We start from the raw sequence: 19,961 nt of genomic DNA, 5'->3' as shown, positions 1-19,961 counted from the left end.
AACTAGATCATAAATGGTACTTAAAAGTAATAAAATCCAGAAAAAAGTTCAGACAATTTTTGGTCCAAGCCCTATTATTCACATTTAAACGAGTGAGTCACACGATTTGGCACAATTTAAATGTTTCTTTTTTTTTTTACCGCAAACTAGATACACTAACCTCCTGCTGCCCTTGTTCATGGAGCAGTTTTCCAAGGTTGTACAAGCAGCTTGTGACGGAGCTCTTGTGGGCGTGCGGATCCTTTAAGTTTTCATCGGGAATGTCAGCACAAGTAAGGAAAGTGCGTTTGGCCTCTTCCAGGTTACCCTGGTTCATTAAGATTATTCCCGTGTTCAAGTAAGCCGCTGTGAGTAACAGGTAAGAGAAAGAAGGCACAAGTTAATGAAGCCACCTGTACTTAAAACATAAAAGAATACAAAACATATTATCAGAATCTGCTGTCAGTTGTACTTACACCGATCTTTTAAAAGATCAGACAAAGGAGACTAAATCTAGTCTTTATTAATTAGTCTTTATTAATGAATTATTAGTTTTTATTAAACAGTTTTTTAAAATCACTCTTAACACTGTAAATCCTAAAGAAAAAGAACAAAATGAGGGAAAAAGAAGATGTGGCAGATCTACAAAGACATGCAATAAAGGCAAATACAATAAGCATGACAAAAGTAAGTTTTGTTCTCTATCATAAAGCCATCCCTTGGACAGTAAAAGATGGGCACTCATCTCTCATGCGAGTACTCAGGTGTGAGATTGAATCTCGTAATTTGTCTGTCAAGCGGAAATTGGCCCTTAGAACAACCATGTGGTCCAAGTACATCCAATTCAGCACAAAAATTAGAGTCTGATGGCAATCGGACAGATAATTAGACTGGATCTAATTAGCTAAAACAATGGCTCAGCTTAATTAAAAAAGTGAATGAAACATTTAACTGCTGACAGCTTTCCCCCTGACGCAGCTTAGTCAAACCCACTATTTACTGTCAAAAGAACAAGATTATACTTACATGCCAGAGTTGGCCGACTCGCAATAGCAAGTTTGTAATAATGCAGGGCCTCTGAAAAACGATCATTCTCTTGCAGCAGCAAACCCCTGGTGGAAAGGAGAATGTGGAAGACATTTCAAAATGCGGCAAACTGCTTTATACTTTCTTTTAAGTCTGAGAATAAAGTAACTGGGACGGTAGCTCATTAAAGTGATGGTGGGTGAAAGTTAAAGAAATAAACACACCGCAAATAGTGAGGCAGCTTTTGGCATAGCTTACCCAGTATATACTAATGATTAACCCCAATATATCCAAGCATTCATCATGTTCAAATAGCAACTCTCTCTTTAAGAATGACAAATTCGATTTGGTTTTCCCCACTCCCTTAGTTGCTTTGCCAGTTTCCTTGAGCCCATAACTTGAAAGTAGAAAGGGAGAACAAGAGAAGTGGATCTGCTGGAATTTTGGCACCTTTGACACCTGGCATTGCAGGAATAGAAAAAGCTGTGTGTTCTTCCACCAGCCCTACAAACCATGTCTAATCAAATCAGTGGAAGAAGGTACAAAGAGCCTCAAGGGACACGCAAAGTTATTTCCTTTTTTCGTCACACTCTTGCTCCCCGTCTCACCTACTTCTTCCCTGCTGTATAAGATCTATTTTTGTTTGCCTTCTGTAATTTATTTCAGTCTGCCGCGCAGCTTTTATTCCGTATCCCCTCTTCCTTTCTTGCGCTGCTGCTGCTGCTATTCTCAAGTGATGGATGGGAGGACTCAGAACTCGTCCGTGTCATGACTGTGCAAGCAGGGGAGGTGGAACGGGAGTCTTTAACACTCACAGGTTATAAAGCATGTCAGCCATGTTCCCCCGATAGTGAAGAGCATTTCTGTACGCCCTCTCAGCCTCCGCCATCTTGCCCTGGTTCTTAAGAACGTTTCCCAAGTTTCCCCAGGCTACAGGAGACATGTGTCAGTCAAAGGTTACAAAATAGAAGAACAGAACATTGGCATTTACTTAAACATAATCAAAATTGCTCCATAGCTCTTCTGCTGGTCAAACACTCTATAAGGTAGATTCAAGCTCGAAAAACAAAGTCCTTCAACTATGGAGGCTTAATATTCAGTTCAAACGATAACTGGCAGTCATCTCACCTTTTGCAGGGTTCACATTAATTCCAGACTTGTAGAGATTTTCCTCATTGCTCCAGTCTTTGTTTCTTTGAACAGTTCTGAGCCCATTTAGCAGCACTAGTCCCATGCAGAGACACAACAATACGGCTCTGCAGCCTCTAGTCCTCAGCCTGATGTACAAGGCTCTTGCTCCAGCAGCAACCAGTATACAAAAGCCTATACTGGGGATGTAAAGTACCCTCTCTGCAATAACAAAACCCACATAAAAGAACAGGTTGGTGGCTGGGATGAAAGGCATTGCAAGGATGCCTAATGAAAATAGTACAAGGCTTTCTGTAGGAGGAAGGGATGGCTGTGGGGAACAGGGGTTGAGTCCAGCTGACCCATTCAGATTAGTCTTTATCAACCCCTGATCTGTGTTATGGTTTGTATCAGTTGCATGGTAACCATTCCCATTTGTGATAGATTTCCCATTAGTTACATGGGCTTTCCCATTGGTCTCCTTGGCTTTGAAAGCAGGACCTCGAAGGCTAAACACAGCCAGAAGGATAAATCCACCATAAAAGGCAACAGTGTGAATGTTCCTCCAGTCAGCCAAAGACCTGACCAAGGGCACGGCGTCCATGGACCAATCGAAACTGAGCTTGTCAGGGCAGAGAAGGAGCCAGGCATTGGCAACGGGCAAGTGAAGGAACGTTAGTGTTCTCGTGAGAAAATGCGGCGAGTCAGCTGCTGGGTTGTCAGAGTTGGAGAAGTTAGGAGGTTTGTTTCCCATCCAGTAGAGGCGGGCTGAAAGTAGAATCACTCCCCAGGACGCCAGCACGCAGACACTCAGCCAAACACTGGTGTTCTTTTTCTGGAAAATAGGAGAAAAATCGCTGAAACAAAACAGATAAAATCAACATTTAGGTCAAAGCCACAGCATTTTGTCAGTTCTCCAGAGAACCTCAAGCATTTTCCACCCAGATACTTATCCTTGATTTATGTCAAATCTTTGATGATTAGGTCTGAATCACACCAACAAAAAAAAAAGTCTTATAAATGTATTTTTGATAATAGATCTCAGTATGAGTTTTTATGCTTTGATTTATATATCCGCAGGTGCAAAATAAAAACTTGACAAATTCCTTCCTTTGTCAATTGACTGGTAAATTATGAAGAAAAAATATTTATACCAAAGCACAAAAAAAATAAAAATGCACCAAAAGCAGAAGAAAATACTACCCTGACATAAAAAAAGTGAAAGACATTCTCGGGCATCTTTACGCTATAATGAATGTAATTTTATATAGGATGCCATAATTACGTCAAACTGAGTATGTGTAGACTTAATGTAGGTAGTGAAAGATTATGACTGATTTCACATTCGGCTTGCCAGTAAATTCTTCAACATCAATGAGATTTTTTGTAGGGATAAAAAGAGAAAATCCTAAAGTCCAAAATCAAAGAGAAGAAGAAAATCAAAACCCCTGACTAGCTTTCCACATATCAGTAATCCACACTCAGTTTTGACCTAGTTGTGGTCAACTTTGAAGAAAATTTGCAGCATTACTGCAGGCTCCGGTTGAATTGAGATTTTTCTGGAGTCTTTCCTTGTTTCCTGTCAGAGCTGCGGTAAATGTGACTGGTAATCAGCTTAAAAACTATTGTGTTGGTATGTACTGTAGATGCCGTTTACATCTTGTAAGAGCATTAATTCTGCAGCAGGATCACAATTAGTCTCTCTGTCACGCAACACCTTTCAGTGTCACACTGAAAATGGGCACTGTCAAGCTCTGTCAATAGCAGTACTGATACATCACACACTTGAAGGGAAACGGAGAGAACATTTGGTGAACGACTCAAAATTGGAGGAAAATATATTTTATCAATAAATTAGATTTAAATCGTGGGTCTGCTCCACGGGGCTAAAAGCAAAAGTGATGTCAGTTGCTGCACAATGAGTTGTACAGATTTCTTGAAGCCTACAGTTTGGGTCACAACCTTAACTTCTCAATTACGAATTAGTTAAATTAGAGTTATCGGCGGCATTAGGGGGGAGCCAACCAACTGACAACACCAACACGCTTTGTTTGCTTTTCTGTCAAATCTGACCCTAGACTTCTTCAATATAACCATTTCATATGATGCTCTCTAAATAAATTATTGCTCAAACTTGTGTTATTATGTTTTCTCCAAATAAATCGGATTTAATTCAACCCATTAAACAGTGATTAAAAAAACTCAACTGTCATATTGACACAGACAACCTGGTGCAGGCTTGAGCCAGAAGTGCTTCTTATTAATTTTGCTCCCCTCCAAGTTGTGTAAACACTAAATAACATAATGAGCGATGATCACAGAGATGCTGCTCACTTCCAATTTCTCAGTGTAATATGAACTCTACTTGAACTTGTCTTGGGGGAACTGGTGCTCTCTGTGTGCACACAAATGAACGCTAACGTGCTATAAGTTCTGCTCATACTGTGTGATATCACAGTCAGGGAATATAGAGCTTTGCATACTTTTAGTGTAGCAATTGAGATGTCAGTTTTGCCTTTGATATAATTGATATTTACTATCACAGTCTCACAGTGTTTCATTTTTTGCTTTTTACTCAATCGTATTAACAGTTTGCCCTCTGTGTAACTCACTCCACTGTGTCACGCACAATTCAATTGATTCTTTTGCTGTGAGCAAGCTTAAGTTAACTCACCACCCCATGCCAGGATTAGAGTAAGAGCATTACCATTGACTTTCTTGACCTACTTGGTGCCAGTTCAATGGTTTATTAAAAGAGATTCGGAATAGAAAAGCATGCTGTTGGAGGAGTTAGTTTACACAGAATGCATATAATGTATATAATTCCAGAAAGTCACCTGTTTACATGTGGGTTTATTGTACACAAACATTACTGCATGCATGTGCATCCAGTTTGAGAAAAACATTTTCATTGTCTGTGATCTTTCCAGAATATTTCATATCAGCATTATGGCCGTGAAGTGAGTTTCACTGGGCTCAATTATTTTCATGGCAGTTTATAGCCTACTTTAATAATAAGAAGAAGAATAATAATCATATATTTTTATTTTACTATAATAAATTTTACTAATATATTAATATACTTTACAATTTGCCACATTTTAACAGAACTGAACAAACCATCTTGACAGGAATAGAGACAGGATCTAAATTTCTCTGCATATTCAATTCAAGATTCCTTTATTGTCATTATATTAAGATATAGCAAAATTTCCAGCACCTCATGATAACATATTTATTGTGTAGCACAATCCAAAGTAACGATGTATTCTATTCAGTACCAGCCACTCACTCAGACTGAGCTAGTTTCTAAGAGAATGATTGCTTAATCATTTTATCATTGGGAATGTTAAACCGAAGGTAAATATTCAGTAAGTTTAGGAACTCGACTGTGAACATCAAAGCGGGCCGAGTGCCGCTTTCTGCCGCCTAGTTGCAGGTGTACTTCTGTGATGACATTGCACAGAAACCTATCAATAGTAAGTCAAAAGTCAAATAGTCAATAGTGCCAGCTCCAAGAGTTCAACATTTTGGAAGCTGTGAAGAACTGACTGTGGAAGAAAAGAAATGGATATTGACCCAGAGGCTCAAAAGTGGCACATAAAGACTAAGAGGGAGCGCCTTGTACACAAAAAGAGGGATGTGGTTATTGATGGATGAGCCCATATTGGCTGTCAAAGGAAGAATCTGTCTGAGAAATCCAATTCTGCTCGGAATTGGAAGATAAGCCGATTCCCGAAAGAGAGTCATTTGTGGTATTTTGGTGAATGAGCTTCATTCCTAGCTGCCTTGTCTATTTCAAAATCGTTCCTTAATTGACTTTGCGATCAATCACACAAACACAACTCAAGCTGCAAAGCAGCTTCACTTTTCTGGGATGAATGGTTATGAATTCACAATCTCACCATAACTGTACTTCTATAGTCAACTTAACCAAATTTCCTGATTGCTCTGTTACATCTACAACCACTACTTCTGACGTCTGGTATAACTTGCCTCACCACTCAATTAATTTCTCCTCAGCAGCCGAATCATTTCCTTTATTATGATTGAAAGATATGATTAAAACACCATTTTACAAAGCTGATGTTTTATTGATTTCCCAAATAATTCCAGCTTTTTCCTATTCTAAGGACACCATTCGGCATATTACACCCTTAGTCTAATCCATTTTGTGATTTTTGCTTTAAACTGCACAATTTCCCCAATGCTACTTTAATTATGTGCAAGAATATGTGAACAACCTAAAATGAAAAATCAGCCTCATCTTTAAGTATGTCTCTGCATGTTTTACTCAAATGAATCATATGAAACAGTTATAAAATACCTTCATATAACTTTGAATCTAATTTTCACTCCACACACTCAGGTGTAGCTGACTGCATTAATGACCTACATCAATGCCACATTAAAGTGTACCAATCAGACGTCTTCCTAATTAGGGTTATGGATTACAGCTGTGTGGTCATTAGCCTTCCCACTTTACATGCATGGAGCTACATGGTGGTGTGGGTTTAGTGCTGTGGCCTCACAGCAAGTAGGTTCCTGGTTCAGATCCCACTTGGGGCCTTTCTTTTTGGAGTTTGCTTGTTCTCCCAAATTATCCAAAAAGATTTATGTTAAGTTTAGTAGTTATTCTAATTGACCTTAGGAGTGAGTATAAGTGTGTGGTTGTTTGTCCCTGCGTGGCCCTGTGATGGACTGACGAACAGTCCAAGAATTACTCTCGACTGGTGGACCCTGAATTTGATTACGTGGGCAAACAAATTGCATTGCTGGAGTTTACACTCATTATCTCCAACAAGTAAAGTATGTTTAAGTCAGACTTTTTAAATGATTTTAAGAAAGAGGACATTTTGAGGACATCATCAGTGGTGAACAATTCTCCCACTCATGGTCACAATTTTGAAGCAGTAGCAGTAACGGAAGGATCGCAATTTTAAGCAATTAAGAGGATGCGTCGTCATTGTCAATGCTAATGCTCCTTTGTTAGTTAACAGTGGTGAGTAGCTAGTATGAACATTACATAATGTAATATGCATGAACATTACATGCATTATGGTAGGGTTTATTGTTTATTCCTATTAAACTGTATTAGATTATTGGTCTAAGATCCGAAAAATCTTTAAAAAAAAAAAAAATTAGCTTTATAGATTCAAAAGCTTGAGATTAGCAGTTAAATGTTCTCAAAAAATCCGCTAAATAGCCACCTTGGCTACATCGATCCTGTTAAAAATAATGCAATAAGTAGATTGCAAACAGTACATGCAAGTGGACTAACAAAAGTATCTGAATTTATACACTCAGGTAGGGAACTATAACTATCAAAAAGAATGATTTATGACCCACAATCCCTGTGAAAGTCAGTTGCCGCTGACATGAAATGAGAACCTTATGTGGCCTGCCTAAGGGCGGCCTACAGGGCATGGCCAGTGTCTCTGTTAACTTTAATAGCTTCCTGTTAGATCCTTCATGGGGGTTCACAACAACCAAAAAATCTCTGATGCTCTTGAAATTAAACAGAAAGTTTAGCTGGCCAAAGGATCCAGATACTTGGCAACTTGCTGCTTAATAAATTCCTTTTTGATGCCACTTCACGTGTGAGCCTCTACCTTGGGGAATAGTGCAAAGTTAGCACGGCCAAAAATGGGAATAACCAAAACATATATGGATTTTCCATAAAAATCAAAAGCCATGAATGTATGGGCTACCTGCAACAGTTTAAAATATCAAGTGTTGTAACTTCTGGACATCTTACATTACAATTTGTAAAGTTATGTATGCTGGATCAACATTTCCTCTTGATCCCAGCAAGAAAATGAAGAATTATTGGCAAAGAAGGGAATTAAAAACATTCTGATCATCAAAATTGTAAATTTCTCTTTTGGTTTCATCATTTTTGTATCGTCTTTCCCAAATTCCCGGGAAGTGGGTCCAACAATGACTGAATAGTGTTCATGAGATTTGAGCGTCGTCCATGACAGAAGGCTGGCATAATCCCCAGCCAACTGTCAAACGTATCATCCCACTCATTGAACCTATAAAGCTAGTTCATGTCTTACCATCTCCTCCACTTTGGAACTTCTTTTGGAAATTCTGCCTCAGTTGTGGTGTCTTTCCCTCTTTACTTTTCATTTTCCCAGTCTATCCGCTTTCTCTCCTGAGTTAACCCTTCTCTTGTTTTGTATCCAACTTTCTCACTCTCAAAAATGAACATAGAGTGTAAAACTCCTAAGCCTTCATCTTTAAAGTGTGTCATGCATTATTAGCTTTCACTTTATTGATCCCAGTGGTGTGTGGTCCACCTGTTGACACTGTAGCGTGGAGAACGTTTCAAACATGTCAGAAGAAACAGCGGGATACGGCTGACTTCATGCGTTTACTGTTTAAAGCTGCCGTGAACTGACGCAACGCAGCAGGGGAGCAATCTTCCGGACTTTTCTTGTTAAAGTCCTGTCCAATTTAAACTGCTCGTAACTTGTTCCAACATACTGGGCTAATCATTGAAAGCATTTTTGGACTGTTTGTTTGAGAAGTGTGAAAAAGAAATCCTACCTTGTCATCTTATGTACGATTAGAAAACTTTACGTTGAATACCAATATTGCCATAGAGGTCTGAGTGGATTCAAAATAAGAGACAAAACTAAATAATAACTTACAGTACACATTCGAAACATTTGATGTTTTGGACATAGTTTTTATACCACACATACTGCAACACTCACCGCGTTAGCAGTTACATGCAAAGTTGTGATGAAAAGAACAGTGAGGCATGCATCCAGTTCTTTTTCCCGCACTTTAATGTGGTTTGGATTGTGCTGACTTGGCACAAATCATCCAAGTCATCAGGCAGCAGAATAGTTAGCACTGAAAGGCATCACTTGGATAGAGCAACCCAATTACACCGTAGTTATCATCCTGAAAGCAATGCTCTTGCTAGCAGAGACCTGCAATCGATGCTACTAAGATGTCAAGATTTTTTTTCTAAATTTAGTCAACAAAAACACTTGTTGACTGAAGCTGGTGATGAATAGCTTACATTCCGCTTTTGTACAAATATTGCTACTGGCCTCTTGCAAAAAAAACACTACAAACTGAATAAAAATTGAGAGTCTTATACGTGTTTCAGGCACCATTTGCAAGTCAAATGCTTTCCATCTGCATAAAATGTCATTGAGATCTTTTATTTACACATGGCTACATATAATGTCTCCACTTGGTTTTCGACATGCGAAATGCAAATCAGTATGGACTCAATCCCAACTGGAACTAGAACCTGAAGCTGTTTGATGACATGACTGGAAAATGCAAGAGGATTCATTTGTGTACTATGGCAGTAGCATCGAGCAAGCAAACAAATATCAGCTCAAAGATATTGATATGGTAGGTTTTATCACGTAAATGTGCTCCATAATGCTATCTCATCCATACAGATTATTTGACGGAATAATAATCATATAAATGCTAACATTCTACATTCTGTCAGATCATATATCAAAAAACATCTTTCTTAACAGGCCACATCGGAATTTCAGCTGCCATATCATTCAGCTGAAACACAGTAAGCGCAATTTCCTCAGACCACTGACGATCACAATTATTTGTGAGTTTTAAAAAGCGATAGCTCTGTCAGCAAGCCACCAGGGAAATTTAGTCCAAATGAACCAGTAGTCACATTCCAAAGATAAAAAGGCCACTAGTCTTGAGCACTTTAATGTACTTGTCATAAGTTTGAGCTGTAATGAATGTTGAGAGGCATCTCATCCCCTTTTAACATTGACAGCAAGGATTACTGACACAGTAACTGGGGCATAACTACATAAAGTGCTTAGCTTCATCCCTCTTATTAAACAAAGTCTTGTGCTTGTCAAAATGTAGGTGTATTTCTACAGCATACATTATGGTGTATATTTCGTTTTTGCAGAGCCATATTTTACCCTCAAAAACTCAACAACTTAATTTTACACATAAGCAAACGGGAAGATAGAAGCAGCTAGTCGGCTTTAAGGCGAGCATTCCTTATTAGACATCTACAGCGACCCATGTAAGCAGCATATCCTTGGTTTGGGAATTTAAGTGCCGATTGCACGCATCATTGCATCAGCAAAACTACACCCAAGTGACTCTGTCCACACAGGGAAGAGGACGGGAAGGCATTTGTTTGCTAAAGTTTTTTTAGAGATTTTTTTTTGTACTTTTTAAGTAAGCACACACATCAGTGAAATCACAAACACAGACGGAATTCACATTTCTAATGTGAAATAACATAAAAATCAAGTAACTGATTTTTATTTATATAAATAAGAGTTTTATTTCACTACGAGTCATCAAATGAGTTATAAATTCAAGTCCTAATTGTTAATGTGTGACACAGATTTGGTTTCGTTTTGTTGTCTTTGATTTACTGCATCTCATAAGGTTTCGATTTGAAGCAATGAGTGTGTCATCGCAGAGGGGCTGCCGTTTGTAAACTCTTCTTCTGTGAGAGTGGAGCTCACATGCATACCAATGGCATCTAGTGATGAAGTGAAATATAATATCATGATGTTTAGTAATAGCAGCCATAACAATCACATAGTTTAACCTTCTTTGTAACGGTAATTACGTTGTGTTCACAATCAGAAACTTTCTCAATTTTAAATTCAAAAGCCAAAAAATACTCTAGACTATTTCAATTTTGCAACAGTATATTCATGATGAGTGCTGAGTCCATTCTGAGATAGTAGTTTCAGAAATGTTATGCAAACTGGAGTTGACCAGTTTACCTACGAAAAAGGGGTTTGCTGTAGTCTGATTTTACACAGCAGTACCTTTAGCTTTGAGACTTTTCAAATATTCGTCAAGCAAGAGTGTTATGGCATGTTTGTACGATCAAGATAATTATTAGAATCAGACATCAAACACTCTCAGGAGTAAGAATCCAAAGCTATTTTTGGCTCGCCACCATCCATAGTAATGCCAGCTAAATAAAGAGCATGCAGCAGAACTTGCAAAAAAGAACATCATTTCACAGCTGAATGCTTCTGCTGCAGGATAAGTGGCCCGACATTCATCAAGCCGTCAGCTAGTAACAATGAATTTAATCTGTGTGTCTGCAGTGCTCATTGAGACAAATGTAGGAGTAGGAGTCCATGATATTCAAACTGTAAACTGGTAAGAACACCCTCAAATCCCTTAATTGTCCGTGTGTCTCAGCTAAAACACTATATGTCACCTTTTATTTGGCTCAAGGTGCACGGCACTACAGTTGCAGTGTGAGATTCAAAGGGTGTAGACTAAAAAGGTATTTGGGAGGGTGGGAAAGTGGTTGTCTTTTCTTTGAGGTAGGATAGTTTTTTTTTAGCACCTTGGATTTAGAAGCTTTTCATGCAGGACTTCATCTGAAGAGGAATAATGACTGACATCTGCGCTCCTCAATGTAGTAACTGCTTAACATTCCAGCTCAACATTAAAACAAACACATGCATGCCAGAAGCTTAACAGATCAGTCTTGGCAGAGAAATCTTAATTTTTTTTCCTAATACCAACAAAACCAAACTGTTTTCCTGGGCCCTGTCTAATGCCTGGAGCTTCATTAATCAACAGGCTTGTTTATGCCACTGACAAACCAAAAGTGCAATGAACAAGGACACTATGCTCTTACTATCCTGGGACACTTATTATCCTGTTGTTTTCTCAACAGGCCGCTGTGCTAACATCCCACCTTCCTTTGTTTCCATCTATCACTTTCCAACTCCCCCACCATCTTAACCCGTCTCATTTGAAATCTCATCTCAGTGTGATTAGGGAGCTAATAAGATGAGAAAAAATGGAGAACTAGTGGGAAAACATCTGTCCTTTCTGAACACTGCAGCAGATTTACATTTCTCATTTGTGGTTGCACAAAGGCAGCAGTCAGGTGATGTCATTTTGAGAAGAAACTGTCATCTGCAGCAATCTATTGCATCTCAGTGTTGGCATACAAAACAGGTGAATACAAAGCCTTGAGTCCCAAAAAGTCCTCTGGGCAACAAGGGTGACAGACTAGGAGAAGATAGAGGAAAGGAAGTGAGAGCATAGTTTCCCTCGCCTCTGCGCAATATCTCTCTCGATATCCCTGTCCCTTTTGTTCTCCCATGCGTCCCGAGACGTCTGGCTCATAATCGAGGAGACGATTGGCCCCATGACTGGCCCCAGCATGTAATGAGCTCCCTGCCAAGATAACCAGGAGTGGGGCAGTAGAGGAGGGCACTGCCTGAGTGATAAATGTGCCAGATGTGCTGGCAGCAATGGTGGGAGGAGCTGGAGGATGTTGGCATTAAAGGGGAACTCCGGGGCATTTGAAGCGCATTTCCATTGCTAGAGGTTGTCAAATACTGATAGTAGGACACAGACAGGTGCAAATCTGCGCTCCCTGTGTGGAGATCGCGCTGTTCGCGCAGCCTGTCATGCGAGGCTAATACGTGGTGGCTAGGGGCAAGCGCTAACCCTTCCACGTAAAACAACAACTTGCACACTGCAGAAACGTCACACCACTTTATAAACCATCCGACAATAAAGTCACAAGCCTTACCATCAAAACCATATGCATGGTTCTCACATTACTGGCATGGGGACGTTACAAAACAACTTTATAAACAGCATGTAACTCACCGGTTAGTTGTACGCTCGCGCATGTGAAAGCCCAAAAGAGTCAATGGACGATAATCACATATACAAAACAATTATCTTCTCTAGAAAAACTGTGTTCAAGTATTTTAAAACATTACAACAATACATGCCCAGTAATATTGTTACAGATTCATAGAGTTTTCATAATGGGTTTTGAGAAGCGTGTTGGAATGAGTGTTGCGTAAATGTGCAAGACCAAATTATGATGGACCAGAACAAGTAGTTCATGATGCCTGTCAGGTGGTTTAATTTCCATGGCTATGTCTTAAGTTTCTTTTTTTTATACAGCAGCGAAAAAAATGGCATGTCGAACAAATACTGAGGGAATTGCTCTCCCGAGCTATTTCAGACTTTTTAACATCTGTTTTTTTTTTTTCCCAGACAGTGTTGGTAACATGGATTTTATACGCTAGGTCAGAAATCTCAACTATATAACACACTATGCTGTGACTCAGTACAATTTGAAAGGCAGGAGTTGTATTTGTTAAGGTCTCATGGTTGGGAAAGCACACATGCAAAGGCACACACTTAAGTCGCTCCTGCCAAGTAGAGAAACAGTAAAGAAATAGCATAATTGTAACTCTTTTTGTCTCGCCTTTCTGATGTCTCTGAGCCAGTCATGGCTAACACTAGCTGTTGGTTTTTATTCTGCCAAACAACTACTGCAGAAGCTGCCTCACAGGTATGGCAAAGCTTCATGTGCTTACAGGCAGAACGTATTTTCAAGATGTCTGAGACCAGCTGCACAAGGTTACATATATGCAAAGCCTGCAGCAAACAGAGGTATTTATAGATGTTTCCACAAGAAGAAATTACTATAAAAAGATGCTCTTGTACGCTCAGACCCAGACTGTCCTTGCTCAATAAACCCAAGGGGACTTTTTATCACACTAGTTATGCATTTTACAGCCCATCATGCTGACGGAGGAGCCATTTCTAGAATCAAATGTTAAGTGCGTGTCTAAGGAAGTTTTCCAGTCAAATACAATTCCGCATAATCAGATGAGTCACTGCATCGTGGTTGTCCTCCTTAAATAACTTGAGTTTGGAAGGGCAAAATGTGGCCCTGAAGAGCTTGCCTGCAGACACTGCACTCAATATGTTTGTGTGGGTGTGTCCGCATTTGTTTATTTTTGGACAACTCACTCTACAGGGGAGCCAACTTGAGAGGCATGTGTTGTTGTTTGTCTGCGCATACCTGTTGTCACCTTAAAATGAGAATACAAATCTCCCACAGAATAGCTTTGCCTACCCAAGTTCTGTTTCCACAATTGTACACACACACACACACACACACACACACACACACATTGTGGCTCAGATCCTAATTTAGATTTCCTTGCCAGAATGTTTATCTATTTACTGCAGAAAATGGAAGTAGTGGCAGCACAGCTAGGAAGTTGAAAACTTCCCTTTCAGAAACATCTTTTTCCTGTTTAGTTGAATCTAATGAGAAAGACTTTTTTTCATGCACCAACTGTGAGTCTGCGCAAGCAAATAGCTTTCTTAATTCCTCCTTGTAATGAAAGCAAAAAGAAAAAATGTACATAATCAAAAAAACTCTGCTACGTAAACACACAAAAGTGGAACTTAATCCAACGTAGATTCAACTCCAACAATTAACAGCTGACTGGCTCAGGATTGTGGGGAAGGAAGAGGAAACTGGATATGTAAAGATGCCAAGAAAAGAGCCAGTGAACACACACACACACACACACACACAAGCAGCATGCATTAATTTACCTTTCCTAACAGGAGGAGCAGTGCTTGGCGAAACCGGAGTCTCTGGAACACAAAAAGGTCGTACAAGGCTGACACAGCCAGCACAGTCACCCCCTGCTCCTTCCACAACATACTGGCAGCTGCACACCACAGGCTGCCCAACATCCACCCCCAGCATCTGGTGGCTGAGCTGCCACCACATTGCCTACTCAGAAAGGCCGCATGTGGGTCCCTCCGGAGTCCACAGTGTCTCACATAGCAGAGAAGAGACAGCAAGAAAAACAAAGCAGCGCCAACGTCCGCCCTCCCCACCACACCGGCGACCGCTTCAGTGTGCACTGGATGACAGGCAAAAAGCAGGCCTGCCAAAAGGCTCCACGGTCCCCCGCCAAGTAGTGGTCGACTGAAGGCAGTGACGAGGGCGGTGACCAGGCCGTGCAGGACAACGTTCAGCAGATGGTAGCCCCACGGACGCAGGCCATGCAGAGTGTAGTTGAGGCGGAAGGAGAGGGTGCAGAGTGGACGGAAGGATTTGTGGCTGCCGCTGTGCGTGAGCAGGGTGCCCCAGAAGTCATCATACAGGATGTTGGTCCACGGAGTCGCGGGGAGAAGGTCCTGGTTGGTTTTGATGGCTCGACTGAAAGAGCAAAAGAAAAAAAAAAATTGTTTCTACCAAACGAATGGCATATTTTCTATACTTATTGGGTGTATAGGTTGAGGGAGCATTTTGTATTTTTCCTCACAACAAGACACCATGCTCCACAAACAAGAAATCCTGCCCTCATTTGTGAGAGCGAAAAAAATAAGAAAATAAAAAAAATGTTAGAGCAAGTATTTTAATGTGCGACTGAACACATGATTTGCAGATGTCATCAACATGTATCATGTGTCTGTACAGTTTAGCTTCACTTGAAGTAATTTATTTTCCATCAAGCTAATAATCCATTCATAAGTAAAATTTAACAGACAAATGCCGTATGGATGCCAAATATAATGAACTTGCTCCGGGGCGTGAAGATAAATTACTGACATGTGCACAGTCCCAGCATGTGCACGTCACAGGTACCTGCACACAGACATGTGGTTTCACACCCTAAGGCTGCAGAACCTTCTCGTAATTAGCGGATCATTACAGAACATTTGTTTACACACAGACTGCAGCAAATGAGGCTCACAGCAGGGATGAAGAGTGATAAACTGAATGGCTGTGAGCAGTTTGGAAAGTTCCTATTGGAAAGGGAAATTTATAGGAACACGATAGAACTACAATAGGTACTGACTGATGGTACTTCAAAGTACACAGTCTGTTGGAGATGAGGGTTGGGAAAGATAAAGTGGAAGTGGTCATAGAAGGGTGTTTCCAACACATTCATAATGTCAGGAGTTCAACTTTTAAACTGATCTCTTTCTAAAGCTTAAAACTGTGCTGGTGCTGTTAACAGTAATACAATCAGAGAGAAGAAACTGAATATTGCTTTGTAATTCACTTTAAAATATATGTATATATATATATTAAGGGACTCCAATGTCAGTGAAAGTTGGTGTCACTGAGCCGCTTAATGATTACAGACTGTGGCTTCAGGTCTACATAAAAACTACACCCAGCTGTAGGCAATGCTGGTTAACGAGCAAGCACAGACTTGAGTGCAACAGCAGGCTGAAATGACTTTCAGTTGATCAATCAATTCCAGTCCCTACAATTGTTTCTTACATTTGTAAAAACACTGCAGGATTAACATTTAACTGTTAAGCTGTTGACTGGCAGATTCAGTCAGTTTCTAGCAGGTATAATGGTTGTTAAGAGCAGCCATTATGACGCAACATGTTAGGTGTTACTGGTGAAATCAACAATTTTGTTTTATTTAGGTACTGATATTCTTCATAACCGATCATCATTACAAAAAATAGGGGGCTAAAGGTATTGGGAAGTATCGGATGTGCTGAAGGACTTAGCTCTTTCACTGAGGTGGAAACCAGGCTAAAAGCAAAAAATAGCCTTTTCAAAAAACAGCGTTTGAATGACACTTCTTCTCAGCACAAGTACCCTTAAAGAAGCCAACGATTGTGCTCAAAAAGGAAAAAAAACAAGGGTTATGGAACCGCCTGGATGAAAATAAACATACAACAACAAAACAAGGCTATAAAATTATTTCAAAAGATGGTTGAAATGGTGCGATGGCGAGCTAATTAAAAGCAGCTGAAGGAAAGACAATGAGCAGTCGGAGCAGCCCGTCCTATCCTCTGAGGAAAACACAACCTCACAGATTTTCTGTTTAAACGAGGCCTCACGATTTCCTTGCATGCTTCATGAAATATGTGTGAGGCAAGCACGAAAGGCGTCAGCTTCGTATTTCCAGGATTTGATCACACTGACCAATCAAACTTTCTCAGGGTTTGATTAACATCGGCAGCGTTTCTTTCTTTGTCGGTAGTGCACCAGAGGGGTGGGAAGGACAGCAAAAAGGGGGCCAGCCAGGGACTTCCTTTGTCTGGAGACTGTAACTCAGAGCTGAGCGCATAAAGAAAAGAGATAGATTGAGCTGCCACTGCATGAGTGCAGACAAAATAAAAGACTGACAGTAAAGCTAAAAATAAAAAGATGGAGAGCTGCACATTATCCTGCTGCTTCTGTGTCAAAGTAATAACTGCTAAATGAATTAATCCAAGTGTGTTTTTGTCTTTTTTCCTACACGCCTACAGGCCTGTCATCGCGTGAGCCCCATTTCCCAGGATTGTTCTGCTGGGGAAAAAGCAAGCGTGTGTTTCTCAGGCTACAGCAAGCCGAAGTGGAACCCTTCCTTTGCTGATATTTCTAAGCACCCACAGCATTACATCATTCAGTTTACTTACACTCTCCCTCAGCTCACTGTTAACTCCACAGTGAGACATTATTCATAAAAATGTTTCACAAAGCGGAGTATAATGTGAGAGCAGGAGGACTCAGGATGCAAGAACAATAATCAACACTGAAGGTTTTATAAATGCTGGATGTACATTTAGTGCATTGTCCTAAAAGACAATAACAGTCTGGCATTAAAACCAGTTAAAACAGGTATATAATGCCAAAACTGAAACTGTGTCTCGTCCCTGCAGGCATCAATTTAGTACACTATCAAAGCCAAACACAGCTTGATTCGCCCCCTCCCAATTCCCATGTGTCCCTGTCCATGTGCTGGGTCTCCGTCCTCTGTGGCAATAAATAATTTAAATATTCAAATCAGCACCAACCACTCATCTCCCTCCCTGCTTCTGCACAGCACTGGAGGATGAAAAGAATGTATTGGCCATGAGGTTTTTGGAACAAGACAGTGCTTGTGCCTGTAAAGGCAAAAGAAATAAACGGTTTCGTGCAATGCATCCGTCTTTGTGTTTGGGAGTGTGTGCGCACACACACCCTGCGCTGATGGCTTCATTGAGGCCTGTCGCTGCAGTGGTGCAGATAGAGTGGCCTCCCGTAGTGACTGCTCTTACAGAAGGGGGTCTTTTGTATTCAGCCACCGTATGTGGGGCAGGCAGGCAGGCAGGCTGCAGGGCAATCTATTCACAATTCGCTAAGTACAGGATGGGTTCAGTCTTTTCAATTTCACTTTTTTTTTTTTTAATTGCTCCTTGGTGGAGGTAAAAATCTGAGGAACATCCATCATGTCAGAAATGACAGACAGGATCTTTTATTTATTTATTTTTTGCAAATGTCCATTGTGATGGAGTGAGGTCTTCCCTCACCTGTCTGCTGCTTTAAGTGAAAAGCAAATTGTGTTTCAGCGTTTGGGTGTGTGTCTTTTCAGTATGCAAATGAAGCACTCCACAGCCTCCTAAGCAATGATCCCAACCCTCATCTCTTTGCTTGTTAGTGGGCTGTGGCTACCAGACACACTAGGCCCTTTTTAAGAGAATACATGCTATTTAATTTTACATAGATTTAAAATATATATATATGATTGAGATATTATTGTGACTTTAAAGCAATCAATTGTTTCGTCCAAAATTGTTGGAATTATCAATAAAGCTGATTGAAATACATTTTTTGTAAAAATCAAAAGATAGAAAAAGATAATAGAAAAAATGTCTGTTGCTACCAAATGCTTTTGACATATTGTCTTCTTGATATATCTCTTTGAGGTGTTCTGTTGTTAATTTTTCTGTTAAAAGAATTCTAAAAAAAAAATTCTACGCTGGTTTGGATGTCATGGTGCTGGAAAGATTTCTGCTGGTAATACTGGCACTTTTTTAACGCCTGGAAAAAAACCCTGAATACAGATGAGTTGAAGAGGAAACGTCCAGGATGCAAAGCAGGAACAAAATGGAAAGAAAGGAGGAGGAAGTTTAAAACTTCATAAAAATCACCGTCATAGCAAATGCAAAATCACTGTCAGATAAAATATGCGCACCAATGAGGTTCCAGTGGGAATACTGGACAGGTAATAATAATCGTTTCACCAACACATGGCTGCAGGGTGGACTCGTATCACCTCTCTGAACAGATTTTAAACTAGATGCGCACAGAAGGGCTGCAGGGAGGTAGTATACACATGGACATGTAGCCGAGAAGGATCGCCTCTGCACACCAAGTGTTGAATTGTTGGCTGTGATGAAACCAACAGTTAAACCAGTGTTACCTTCCAAAGCTGCAGGTAAAAAAAAAAAAAAAAAACTAAAAAAAACACCACAATATCTGAAAATTTCAACCACACCTCTCTTTCTGATACACTTCAACTTTCCAGAAGTTTGTCAGTTGATTAAAATCTAAAAGGTGTGTATTCTATCAATTAAGCTTTTTTCCATGACAATTTGTAAAGCAGCAATATCCCCTTATTTTTAGTAGTATTTTTGTGCAGCAAGGCCAAAAGTAGTCTGCACAATTCCAAACACAATATTTTGTGTTCAGAACAGAACACAGCAGATTAAGTTACGCAGATGTTTCAGTAAAGCCTTCCTCAGCCTTTGGATTGAGTTCAACTAGACACTAACGAGCAGAGTTAATTAGCTCATCTGCAGCAGCTGCAATAAGTTGCATCACTGAAACCTTTTCACCAGAAACTTCTCACTAAGCCTCTAAATGCAGTTCTTGGCATATTGGTTTTTGTGGCTGCTGGGTGATCAAGTATTTCTATGAATCAATCAGGTAGCACTTTTGCAATCAGATGGGAGACGCTGTGCTGTTACGGTATTCAAAGCTGATGAAATCCTAACCCTCACAGTCCAGATGAAGTAAAGAGTGAATAAGCTACATCTGAAAACAATAAGCTCGTAAAACACTTAAAAATAACTTTTCACACAAGTTTTTGAGTGTTGCTGATGTAGATATGAGAAATGATGTACAAATACTAGTGCTATATTATGCCTGTTGTGTTTTTTCCTTACTTCGGTGTTATGCATTTAGCCTTCTAAGTCATTTTCAAGATATTTTCCATGCCAATGCGAATTACATTGTATGTCCCAATGCGGATCCCATTTCT

At 40.0% G+C, this 19,961-nt stretch overlaps 1 protein-coding gene across 1 annotated transcript in view; it reads right to left on the bottom strand.

Moving 5' to 3' along the window:
- The window catches only part of tmtc2a (transmembrane O-mannosyltransferase targeting cadherins 2a), a 56,268-nt gene that overhangs the window by 15,083 nt on the left and 21,224 nt on the right, over positions 1-19,961 (bottom strand). The window contains exons 2-6 of the mRNA XM_075471721.1: positions 14,527-15,142; positions 2,134-2,968; positions 1,821-1,935; positions 1,006-1,091; positions 161-345 (exon numbers count right to left, since the gene is read on the bottom strand). Coding sequence (XP_075327836.1) covers positions 161-345; positions 1,006-1,091; positions 1,821-1,935; positions 2,134-2,968; positions 14,527-15,142 — 1,837 coding nt within the window. The remainder of the gene's footprint in view (positions 1-160; positions 346-1,005; positions 1,092-1,820; positions 1,936-2,133; positions 2,969-14,526; positions 15,143-19,961) is intronic.

This window comes from Odontesthes bonariensis, chromosome 8 (assembly GCF_027942865.1).
Source record: "Odontesthes bonariensis isolate fOdoBon6 chromosome 8, fOdoBon6.hap1, whole genome shotgun sequence".
Lineage (NCBI taxonomy): Eukaryota > Metazoa > Chordata > Actinopteri > Atheriniformes > Atherinopsidae > Odontesthes > Odontesthes bonariensis.
The sequence above is the reverse complement of the archived record's forward strand: the minus strand, read 5'-3'. Positions and strand labels throughout refer to the sequence as shown.